This window comes from Arachis hypogaea, chromosome 19 (genome assembly GCF_003086295.3).
Source record: "Arachis hypogaea cultivar Tifrunner chromosome 19, arahy.Tifrunner.gnm2.J5K5, whole genome shotgun sequence".
NCBI classification, from domain to species: domain Eukaryota; kingdom Viridiplantae; phylum Streptophyta; class Magnoliopsida; order Fabales; family Fabaceae; genus Arachis; species Arachis hypogaea.
Window position 1 is genome coordinate 126816268 of NC_092054.1, and position 13307 is coordinate 126829574.

Below are 13307 nucleotides of genomic sequence, written 5' to 3' on the forward strand. Positions count from 1 at the left end.
GCACAAAAATATCAAAGAAATCAAGAGAAGAATAAGAAATAAAGCATTCAAAGAAATTTAATTGAAGCATTTTATCGAACATATTGAGTGCTAGTAAAATTAAAAAGAAATAAGAGATTCCAAAGTAAAAATTGCATATATGAATATGAGGATATAATCATTATGATAAATTATACAAAATAGAGCACCAAAAACAAACAATTACAACAACTTCAACATAACAAACACTAAGAAAAAAAAGAAATTACAGAAAAAAATATAGTAGAAAATTCAAATACTCGCCATCGGTGTTGGGTCTGAAGAGAAGAAAAAAAAAATCACTAGAAGGAGAATTAGGGTTTGTACTCGTAAAAGAGGTGAAGAGAAGGGACGGCACGGGAAACAGCGAATGGCGAGAGAGAAGAAGTCCGTGCGACAGAGAGAAGAAGCAGCTCGACGATGACGAAGGTACTGTCAAATCGTTCGATAATGCCATTGTTAGGAAGATGGTGATTGATGACGATGAGAGTGATGGAAGCTCCAAATGTGTTGATGACGGTAATTGTGGAAGTGATGATTCGGATGAAGATTGGGAGAAGAATGCGGTGGATGAAGGCGCTGAAGAGGAAGATGACTATGAAGATGTTGCTGCAGAGAGGAAGAAGCTCATTTGGATTGTGAATGGAGCTCAAGAGGGTGGGAGTGGATTGGGTTTAACTTAATATTTTCGATGGAATATTTTAAATTACTGAAAGATTTTTTGTCTATAATAATTTAATAAAACGCAGCGTTTTTTATTCATTTAATTACAGACAGATTTTCTGTCGATAACTATTTTTCACAAAAAAAAATTAATTTTTCCGACAGATTATCGATGGATTTTTTTCGTCTGTAATTTATGCTAATTTATTTTTCTTTTCTTCCGACAAAAAATTCTTCGAAAAATCTGTCTGTATTTTCGTGAAATAAAATCTGTCGGAAATATCCATCTGTAATAACTAGTTTTTTAGTAGTGCGGAGGTTGTGGAATTTTTTTTAGTAGTGGATTTCGTAAATAGAACAATTATGAAGTGGTATAAAGATCTGATTTGTTTATTTCATGTATTAGCTCTAGAATTAGATCTGTGATCTTTATTTTAATATCGGTGAAGACGGCATACATAGCTTGATTTACAAATAATGATACTTATGAAAATATTAGAAATGTTGATATTTAGAGAATCTATAATGCTTTAGTTTGAGTTTATTTTGCATCTTACAAAGTGTTACATAACTATTTGTGAGACTATTTATCATAAAAGTTGAGGGAGAAACTCAATTTGAAATTTGTTATTGTAACGCTTGTCTCATTTGAATTTAAACTAAAATTATTTATAGTTATTTTAAATAATTTTAATTAATCAATAGCCGCTAAATCTTCATTGTGAGAAAATTTGTGTACTGTATTAATTCAATTGAAGTTTGGATTGATGGATTAGACGAATTCCAACACTTTTAGTTTGGAATGTATTAACTAGTGTACTCATATTTTCGACTATTGGATTAAATGGATAGATAAAGAAAATGGAGGTGATTCTGAATTTTAATTATTTGAGAAAAATACAACTTGCAAATTGGATGGGACTTGAAATTGAGAAGGAAAATGAGTATTAGAATTTTGTCTCATTGGATTAAAAAAATTTCAATTGAAAAATTATAATTTAATGAATGTGAAGATTGAAAATTTTGTGCATTTGGATTGGGAGAAAAATTTAGAATTTTGTAAATAGTTAAGAAAAGAACTTGCATTAAATAGATTTGGATCTATTTTTTTACCAAATGGATAAGAAGATGATAAAGAAATAAAATAATAAATTATTAGAATACAATTGAGTACATGTAATTTATTTGGATATATTTTGATTGAGTCTTCATTATAACAACTTTACAATAACAATGTTACAAAGTTCATTTAACGAGTTTAATGAAAATTGCAGCATTTGAAGGATCTATCATCAAAGTGATACGATCTCTCGTTACTTATACAAGTATCATTTCGAAAATATATGAAATGAAAATTTTAATTTTAAATTATTTTGATTATTATGGAAGTCAAAAGTGATACTGACAATGTTGGAGTTGCTCTTATGATGGAAATGATAATTATGCATGAGTAATTAATGTCTCAACATTTTGTGAAATTATAGGTATATTAAAAGAAAAAACTACAGGCACCTAGATCATATCGTTGGATGTTTGTCGGAGGTAGGGGAAGGCACTGTGCAGGAAAATGGAAGATCATTCGACAATTGTAGTTGACAATGTTGCGGGCATTTCAGATGTATTTGATTGACTCAGTCAAACAGTGGATATTGGTGGCAATTCAGAGGTACATGTCATAGTTATCTGATTAAATGTGTGAGAAAGTATGTGGTTTTAGAATAATTAACTCCAAATAAATTTTTTTGTTTAATTCGTATATGTGCAGGACGTGACATTAGACATGGGAATGGAAGATGTTGAGACAACTGGTGTAGCATTGAAGCAGATGCGGGAAAATGGCAACACGTCTGTTGAAGGAATTTCTTTAACTGTGGATGATATTCTACAGATGGAGTTTAATGATCCTAAGCAGGTAGCACGTTTGTACGAGGAGTACAGCCGTGTGAGAAGTTTTGGTAGCCGACAAGAGAAGAAAATAAGAAATAAGAAAGGTGAATTTGTGCGATTCACTTATCTGTGCAACCGTGAAGGCTTTAGAGATAAGAAATGGCTTCAGATGCATCATCTTAAACGGGAGCATAAGGTTGTTATTAGGTGCAGGTGTCCAGCTGAGATGCGGATAAAACCAAGAGATAACACCGGCAAATGGTATGTGTCACGTTTTGTGGACAATCACAACCATGATCTTCCACCTGCCAAGTTTGTTGAGTACTTGCCTTCACACCGTAAAATTTCAGATGTTGACATAGCCCATATGGATAGCATGAGACAAGTTGGGATATCAGTTCCAAAAATATATGAGTCGATAGCTGCACAGGCTGGTGGTTTTAATCAAGTTTCATTTACTAAGCGAGACATGTACAACGAAGTTAGGCGGCAGCGAGCCCTTCAAAATGGCGATGTGAATGCTGCCTTGAGGGTGTTAGCCAATGCATCAAGGGTTGATGATAGAATGTTTTGGCGGTATGAGGTTGGGGTTGGGAATCACATGTGTGATTTTTTTGGAGCAATGGACGTAGTCAAGAAGACTACAAATTATTCGGAGATGTTCTTGCTTTTGATGCAACATATAGGAAGAACAAATACAATATTCCGGTGATTTTTTTCTGGGGTGAATAATCACAATCAAACTTATGTTTTTGGCACTGCAGTGGTTTCCTATGAATCACAAGCTTCATACGTGTGGGGCTTGACAAAGTTCTTAGAGTGCATGGGTGGGAAACCACCTACGGCAATCATCACTGATGAGGATAAATCTATGCGCATAGCAATCCAGCAAGTGTTTCCCGAAGCTCACCACCGGCTTTGTGCTGGCATTTGATAAGGAACGCGACAGCCAATGTGTGTAATCCAAGATTCACATCTTTGTTCAGACATTGAATGCTTGTAGACTTTGAGGTTGAAGAGTTTGAAATGCACTGGCAAGCAATGGTCAAAGAATGTGGGACAAGTGAGCATGAGTGGGTTAGGATTTATACACAAAGAAGTCTAGCTGGGCAACGACTTACATTCATGGTTCTTTCTTTGTGGGCATAAGGACAACCTCCCGGTGTGAGTCATTGCATGCAAAGCTTGGTCGCTTTGTCAAGAAGAGATACGGTGTCCTTGAGTTTGTCACAAACTTCCAGCGATGTGTTGATTTCCTCAGAGACAATAAGGACGAGCTTGAGTTTCGTTCATCGTATGGCACTGTCATTCAGACTCAGTTTCCAGAGTTAGAAAAGTCAGGTGCGCTGTGTTATACAACATAAATTTTTGTTAGATATCGTGAGTCTCTAAAACAGTCTGTTCGTGTTACGATTGTGGATTGCATCGAAATATTTATCTCTCAAAAGTCTCCAGACTAATTATCTTTGGTATTATTTTCATTACAATCAAATAATATAATATAAAAAAATAAAATCTTAAATTTCTAATAAAATAAAAATATCAAAATTTATTAATGTAAACAGTGTTGATCATACAGTAACATTTAACTTGTAATGTTGATTTAAAATAAAATGTTAACTTTTTATTAATAACTGATATTACTACTAGTTATACTATAATTTTCATTATTCAAAAAATAAAATAATGCATGAAAATATATGAGAAACCAAATATAATTCGGTGTAATATTGATTTAAATATATTAATGCAAGAAAAAAAGTTTCCAAGAATGATGAAGATGGGTGTTGAACCCAAGTATATAGGTTGGAAGCATATCATTTTAACCAATTGAGTTAACTTGTTTTTCTTTGAGATATACTACTAGAAATAGGGTTTTTTCGGACGAATTTTGAGACGAAATTGAAATAAATTTCAAACAAATTAGAGACAAATTTTTTCTTCCAAACAAAATTGGGACGAATTTTTTTTGTCCCAAAAAGCCTTGTTGCTAATTTACATTTTGTCCGAAATTTTATTCAGACGATTTTGTAACAGATTTCGAATAGGCATTTATCTGCTAGATTTCTAACTATTATGATGTATTTTAGACGAATTTTAGACAGATTAGCCAACATAAAGACAATGTATTTCAAACAAATTTCAAACGTAAAAATATTTTATTTTTGACAAATTTCAAACAAAAAATATACTTCATTTCAGACAAATATCTAACGAATTTACTCAAATATAACCGATTTTTTTCGAACAAATTTTAGACAAATCAAATATTTCTTTTTGATTAGATTTCAAACAAATTTAATTTAATATAATTTATGTATTTGAAACAATTCTCATACAAAACAAAAAATTATTTTCGCACAAATTTTTTACGAATTTAATATAATATTTCAAACAATTTTCATACAAAATAATTTGCTATTTTATAATATAAATATTTTAGAAAATAAATTGTATTCGGTCTGTTTTCTATATTAAGATCATTATAATAAACAAATTTTTCATATTACATCATTGAAATTATAAACACATAATAAAGTCATGAAAAAGTTAATTACCATAAAAGAGTTAAGAAAAATATTTATTAAAAAACTTTTGTCCATAAATGTGATCAAACTAAAATAAAAAAAATAATTAAACTAAAATAAAGAAAGCTTTTAAAAAGGTCACAAATCATGAATAAAATAAAATATACTAACTAATTCACCTAAAATTCCTTAATCTAAAAAAAAAAAAAGAACATATACTCCAAACATCAATCACTTATGTTATCATCCTCATCATCACTAAAGCCTGTCTCAAGCTCATCTTTCGCAGGAACAGACAAGGTTAAAGAAAGTGTGGAGATTCAACTTTTTATATAAAGCATGAAATGTCCTTTCAGTAGAACCAATTCTTTTCTCTTAAGCTTTTAGTTGATGTCCTTGATCTTTTAACTTGTGCTCAGCATCATTCAACTTAACTTTTTGCTCTTCATTGATCATTTCTTGCTCTCTTGTCTTTTCTTTCCACATGTGAATTTGCACAATATTTATATCGTCTTTGAATATCTCTGAACAATCTTTGGAACCCAACTTTGAAGAGAGATCCAAACCAAAAAACTCCAAACCAAAAGCAGCTTTTTTCCCCTTTGTCACAACTTCGTTCTAAATATTGTAATCATCTGACAAATCTAGGCCTTCCTTAGATGCCTCAACATCTCCCTCATTATCCAAGGATAAAGCTACTTGAGAAAGTTATGTCTTTCGTCTTTTGAATTCACCCTACAAAATCAATTCATTTTAATCGCAACTAAATCTATCATGAACAAATACTAACATATAGTAAAAATTATTTTTAGAAAAGACAAAAGAGGAAGAACAAACTAACATCACATACAATGACTTTCTCAATCTTTCATCAATCCAACTTTAAAGTATACACACTTCACATTTCTCACTTATACCTTTTCATCAACCCAACTTTAAAGCATACACACTTCACATGAATATATTTGTTTGACTCAAAACATATGAAACAACACTGCCAGAAGCCGTAGCAGCAACTATATGCTCTACAATTTTGCACAACAGAAACAAATAGAAAATTTGTCACATGTCAGATTCAGACCTATACTAATATAGTGATTGTATCATTGTCACACAAAACCAATTTATTTGCCATTCCAATTCATATCTTCTAACAGCTTGTACTCACTCTTGAATTGACACCCCCCAAAAACAGAGCGAGGGCGTATTTTGATATTAACACGCAATTACAAAACAAAATCCAGAAAAAAATATTAAAAAGCTACAACAATGTTTACATGAAGGAAATACTAAGGATCAAAGTTTATAAAGTTACGAGGCACCGTAGTTTTTTATTGCGGATGACAGCTTATGGCGGTGAGCCAAAAATTAGCCATGCTTTCCGGGAAATGGAGGATTACCTAAAAAATACATGTGTATGCACACAAAAAAAATACAGAAAAATTGCAAAGGTAATAAATTATAAAATCTAATCAATTTGCGCAATTTGCTAATTATAGGGAATCCAATTAATTCATCCAATGCAATAGCAAATTCAATAAATAAACATAACATCAAGTCACACTACAACATTTTTAGTCTATGGCCACGGTTTTTTTGGTCACGGTAAAAAACCGTGACCATAAACCCTCTATGGTCACGGTTTTTTACCGTGACAAAAAAAAAAGCTGTGGTCACGGTTTTAAGAAAAAGGGTGACCATAGAGTATCTATGGTCACGGTTTTTTAAAAAAGGGTGGCCTAAAAGGGTCTATGGTCACGGTTTTAGGGGGTGACCTAAAAGAGTCTATGGTCACGATTTTCAAAAAAAGGTAACCTAAAAGGGTCTATGGTGCGGTTTTGGGGGGTGACCTAAAGTGGTCTATGGTCACGGTTTTGGGGGGTGGCCTAAAAGGGTCTATGGTCATGGTTTTGGGGGTGACCTAAAGGGGTCTATGGTCACGATTTTTTACAGTGACCAAAAAGGGTCTATGGTCACGGTTTTTCAAAAAACGGTGACCTAAAAGGGTCTATGGTCACGGTTTTGAGGGGTGACCTAAAGTGGTCTATGGTCACAGTTTTGGGGGTGGCCTAAAAGAGTCTATGGTCACGGCTTTGGATGGTGGCCTAAAGGGGTCTATGGTCACGATTTTGGTGAGTGGCCTAAAAGAGTCTATGGTCACGGTTTTTTGAAAGGGTGACCTAAAAGGGTCTATGGTCACAGTTTTTAAGAGTGACCTAAAGGTATCTATGGTCACGATTTTTTAGAGTGACCTAAAGATATCTATGTTCTATTTGCTTAAATATAAAAGCTAATTATTTTATTTAAATAAATTATCTTTATTATTATTATTTAATTTATATTTAGCAAATCCATTTTTAAGAATATAATTAATTTAATGTATATACATACGGTGCAAAAAAAAGATTACATCGAGTTCAATTTTTTGTATTGCCACACCTTAAAAACTACTCAAACCATTCAGCATTCATCACAAAAATTGAATAAATACAAGTATTTTTATTAAATAGCATGGCAGTTACATTCTTAACTCTTAAGTAATTATTATTTTTAGAAATTTTAATAAATTCCATTCACATAAACTTTCATGTAAAATTAGATAGCCAATTAAGTTTTTTTTGTAATCAACACTTTCGTGTGTGTCTATTTGTGTGCATTTCCCTTATATTGTTTTTTTTTTAAACCAAAGATAGGAGACTCAAACCCGCAACCTCTTAATTGAGTATGGGGAGACTATGCCATTTGAGCTATTACTCATTGGCTAAAAATTTGGAAAGATAAGAGACTCGAACCCGCAACCTCTTAATTGAGTATGGGGAGTCTATGCCATTTGAGCTATTACTCCAAAAAATTTGGAAAGATAGGAGACTCGAACCCGCAACCTCTTAATTGAGAATGGGGAGTCTATGCCATTTGAGCTATTACTCATTGGCTTTCCCTTATATTGTTACTATATATAAAATATGAAATCTTTATCTTCGTTGTGGATTTTTGTTATTAATAATGTGATGATTAATTTTAGAAAAACCAATAAAAGAAATGTATTTAGCTGTACAATATCATTTTAACTTATACTGATATGTTTGTATGGTCTTATAATCTTATTATCTTCTAATCGGAAAAGTGAGTGCATCTAAAGAGTGTCCCCCCCAAATTTCCTCATTCCCTCCTCATCATCTTCTAAGTTCCTAAGTTAGGGTTAAAAGAAATAAGAGAACCATAGTGCCTGCCCAGCCACGCGCACCCTCCTCCCCTCTCTCGTCGTTTCAATGCCCGTCCGTTAGAAGCCATCGCTCCTCTCTTCACAAAGACACAAACCCATCGCTCCTCTCTTCTTCTCTGAGGACCATAGTCCATAGAAGCCACAAATCGAGTAGCTGCTGCATGCGTCCTATAGCCACCGCAGCGATGGGTTCGACCACCACAGCCCCCATCGATCCTCTCTTCTTCTCTGAGGACCATAGTCCATAGAAGCCACGAATCGAGCAGCTGCTACGTCCTGTAGCCACCGCAGCGATGGATTCGACCACCACAGCCCCCACCGCTCCTCTCTTCTTCTCTGAGGACCATAGTCCATAGAAGCCATGAATCGAGCAGCTGCTACGTTCTGTAGCCACCGCAGCAACGGGTTCGACCACCACAGCCCCCACCACGTCGTTGTCGTCACCGAGCTCGCCTTCTCTGTGTTCGTCGGTGTCGCCTCCTCTACCGTCGCCGTTGCTCGCCTTCCTCCTCGCCACCGGTAAGTAATACTCTGTTCACAAACTTTGCAGCGATTTCCTCGACGTGTGCTTGCTGGTTTAGGGTTTAGAAGTTGATTTTCTGATTAGCTGGATTAGCTTAGGTTATTGTTAGTAATTTGTTAGTAATTCATTTGCTGAGTAGCTGGATTTTCTGAGGTTATTGTTTGCTGGAATAGATTTATTTGTTTTTTCTTATTTTCTCTTCATGATTTTTTTTTGCCCAGGTTATTATTTGCTTGCTGAGCTTATTGTTTGTTGAGCTTATTGTTACTCTATTCGTGATTTGGTTGTTATTTCTGATTTTCTGGTCTTGATTTTTTTTAGGTTATTATTTTCTTGCTGAGCTTATTGTTATTCTATTCATGATTTGTCTGGTGAGCTTTTTTGTTGCTGGGCTTAATTTATTTTGTCATTGGTTGCTGAGTTTATTGGTTGCTGAGGCCTGAGGGTTTTTGTTGTATGTTACAGGCAAAACCCAATCGCCGGTCACCAGCTTCGAAGGCCACCGTCCGTCGAAGTCTTGCTCCAACCCGTGAAGCTGGGCATCAGTCCCGCTGGTGTGCATAGCCCTCAAAGCTCTTCGTGTCAGCACTCATTCATACCATTGAGTATTCCAAGTAAGTTTCTTTCTTTTCTTTTCAATTTAATTAGTTTAGTTTTTACAATTAGCTAAGTTTTTTCAATTTGATCTCATAATTTCAATTCTAATGAGCATTTGATCTCATAATTTCAATTAGCTAAGTTTTCTAATTTTCTAATTTAATACTTTATTCTAATTAGTGAAACAAGTTTTTAATGTTATCGTTTCAATTTTAAGAACATTCCCTCCCCCCCTTTCCCAAAATTTCAAGAAAGATATAAATATAATTTTTTTTTATATTGTTGTATGATGCAACTAGTGAACAATGAGTCAAGTTTATTAATATTGCAATTTGAATTTTGAAGCTTATGATGAGAATTTTGTATCAACTCTATTGAGGTGAAGTTTGGCACATTTTTTGTTTCTTCAGAGTACTGGGCAGGAAGGTTTGAATAAGATATTGGTAGCTGCACATCACAAGATTTTTACTGAGATGTACTTGATCCTTAGAGTGGCATAGTAATGCTTTAATAAAGCAGAGCACCTAATGGAAACAAATATCTTGATATATTAGGTTGCTGTTTGATTAGGTTAGCTTAGTTGAATTAGGTGGTTAGGTAGTCAATTGATTTTGTAGTGGATTTAGGTTTGAACTCTGATGTTTATTCTATCTGAAATTGATTTTCCTGTGCCGGTAATGACTTGCCTTGTTCTAATTTAGTTTCATGCTGCTGGTTTATTGATCTGTTGTGTGCTAAATTAGTTTGCTTGGTGCTGTTGATTAGGTTTAAACTGTTATTGATCCTATGTTGCTGTTTCATTGATTTACTTTTATGCTAAACTAGTTTATATGATGCTACTGCATAGTATTATTGCTGCCTTGTTCTTGTGTTGGCTGCTGCTACTTAATTTGTACCTTAAAGCAATGACTTTGCCTAAAGTTGAAATCTCTGTTCAGAAATAATAATGTCATATTATTGTAATTATAGTTAGTATACAATATAAACTAATTATTGTTTGATATAAACTAATTATCAACGAAGGTTGCTGTTTTGACAAGCTGTTTTGACTACACCTTGAATGGATACTCAAGAATTTTCAAAGACTATTGATAAACCCATATTTCATGAGTTCTTTTGTGCTTAATTTGAGTGATTTATACAATCCTTCACCTACTTATTCACATTAATTGTATGATTTTACTTTCCCTTCCTTATTACGTGATGTATGTGAAAAACATGTTTCCTAAGCTTTGAAATTAATTATTTTAATTACCTTTATTTCCATTTGATGCCGTGATTAGTGTGTTGAGTAGTTTCAGATTTTCTAAGGCAGAATGACTTAAAGGATGGAAAAGGAAACATACAAAATGGAAGGAGAAGGCAAAACGGAGCTTTGAAGGAAACTGGTATTCACGCGATCGCATGGACGACGCGATCGCGTGCCAGAAGCGAAGATGCAGCGACGCGGCCGCATGACTGACGCGACCGCGTGGCAAGGAAAAGCTCCGAATGACGCGACCGCGTGACCCACGCAGACGCGTGACAGACGCCACGTATCAGAATTTGCAGAAAATGCTCATAGCGATTTCTGAAGCCCTTTTTGGCCCAGATCTAAGTACAGACAGCATAGACCAGAGGTTATAAAGTGTGGGAATGCATCCATTCAAGGAGAGCTCGCATATATTTTATTTTTCAATGATTTAGATTTAGTTGAGAGGGAGATCTTCTCCTCTCTCTCTCTCTTTTAGGATTAGGATTTAGGATTTCTTCTTGCTTTAAGAGTGACTCTCAATCCAGGTTTTACGTTCCTTTGTTTTAGCTTCCTTTTACTTTTATTTATTCCAGCACTTGAATTGATCAGTGAATTTATGAATTTTTTCCATGTTATAGATTGTTATCTGAATTAATAATATTTGAGGTATTTTCAGTTTATGATTGTTCCCTTTGATTTAAGTTACCATTGCTTCCCATCTAAGGATATTTTTATTATTCCAGCAATTTTACTTTTTCCCCTTTTGGTCCTGGTTAAGAATTCAGTAACTCAACAGTTATTAAACTCAACATAATTGATAATCGTTATCTTGCTAATTGAGCTGAACTTAAGTAATCCCAACCTTTTCTTAGGAAATAAATAGGATTCAAAGGTCAATTTAATTAGTCCCTTGACTTTCCTTTGCCCTAGTACAGGTTGATCAAGTGGAGTTTAGATTCAACTTTCATTATAGTTGAGAGAGATAACTACGTTGGACCTCCAACTTCTCTTACCTTGCCAAAAGTCTGCTTTACAGTATTTATTTATTTTAATTGCCATTTACTTTACTTGTCATTCAAATTACTTGCTTCTCATCTTCTAAACCCCGATTACAACCTTTATAGCTGGTGCACGAATTGTGAATCACACTTTTCACAACGCGTACCACTTACCAGCAAGTGCACTGGGTCGTCCAAGTAATACCTTACGTGAGTAAGGGTCGAATCCCACGGAGATTGTTGGTTTGAAGCAATCTATGGTTATCTTGTAAATCTTAGTCAGGAAGTCAGTTATGTTTATCAGTTGAATTGCGAATAACCAAGAGAGCATAAATTAAAGGTTACTTGTTATGCAGTAATGGAGAATATGTTGGAGTTTTGGAGATGCTTTGTCTTCTGAATCTCTGCTTTCCTCTGTCTTCTGATTCACGCATGCACGTCCTCCCATGGCAAGCTGTATGTAGGGGATCACCATCGTCAATGGCTACATCCCATCCTCTCAGTGAAGAATATGCTCACATGCTCTGTCACAGCATGGCTAATCATCTGTCGGTTCTCGATCATCCTGGAATAGGATTCTTCATCCTTTTGCGTCTGTTACTAACGCCCAGCACTCGCGAGTTTGAAGCTCGTTACAGTCATTCGATCATTGAATCCTACTCGGAATACCACAGACAAGGTTTAGACTTTCCGGATTCTCATGAATGCTGCCATCAGTTCTAGCTTATACCACGGAGATTCTGATTAAGGAATCTAAGAGATACTCATTCAATCGGATATAGAACGGAGGTGGTTGTCAGGCACACGTTCATAGGTTAAGGAAGGTGATGAGTGTCACGGATCATCACCTTCATCACAGTTAAGCGCGAATGAACATCTTAGGTAGGAACAAGCGTGTTTGAATGGAAAACAGAAATACTTGCATTAATTCATCGAGACACAGCAGAGCTCCTCACCCCCAACAATGGGGTTTAGAGACTCATGCCATCAAAGAGTACAAAGTTCAGATCTAAAAATGTTATCAGATGTAAAATAAGTCTCTAAAAGTTGTTTAAATACTAAACTAGTAGCCTAGGTGATGCCAAGGCATCTTAGGCTAGTTTCACTAGCTTTTTCTTTTATTTTTAGTTGTTTTATGCATCTTCTTGAGCCTTAAGTAATCATTTTGGGCCAAATAGTCATGCTTGTCTTAAATCATTCAACATGAAGATTTTGATGCAAATTCCATGAGTTTTTAGTTATATTCCTTGAAAGCTATGAATGGAAGAATTCTCATGAATTTTTGCAAGACTTTGATGCAATTGTTTGGATGATTTCAGGGAAGAAGAGGCTAGGCAAGGAAGCAACAAAATCAATAAAGGAAGCTTGAATATCACATGTGGAGTTTAAGTTCCAGTTTAAGCTTAAACTGGAACTTAAACTACCAAGCCATATAATGCTGGAATTGAAGTTTAACCTCCAGTTTAACCTTAAACTGGAGGTTAAACGCCAGAATGAAAAGTCTCACCAAGAAGCATTCCACGTTTAACCTCCAGTTTGACCTCAAACTGGAGGTTAAACGCCAGAATGATAATGCCACTCAGGAAGGAGTTCCACGTTTAACCTCCAGTTTAACCTTAAACTGGAGGTTAAACGC

At 34.7% G+C, this 13307-nt stretch overlaps 1 protein-coding gene across 1 annotated transcript; it reads left to right on the plus strand.

The window, feature by feature from the left end:
* The first annotated feature begins 1950 nt into the window (after positions 1-1950).
* On the plus strand, positions 1951-3922 carry LOC140181947 (protein FAR1-RELATED SEQUENCE 5-like). Its single transcript, XM_072227745.1, has 2 exons — positions 1951-2347; positions 2447-3922. Exon 2 carries the CDS (start codon positions 2462-2464, stop codon positions 3278-3280), a length of 819 nt encoding a protein of 272 aa, XP_072083846.1. The 5' UTR covers positions 1951-2347; positions 2447-2461; the 3' UTR covers positions 3281-3922.
* Positions 3923-13307: the final 9385 nt, after the last annotated feature.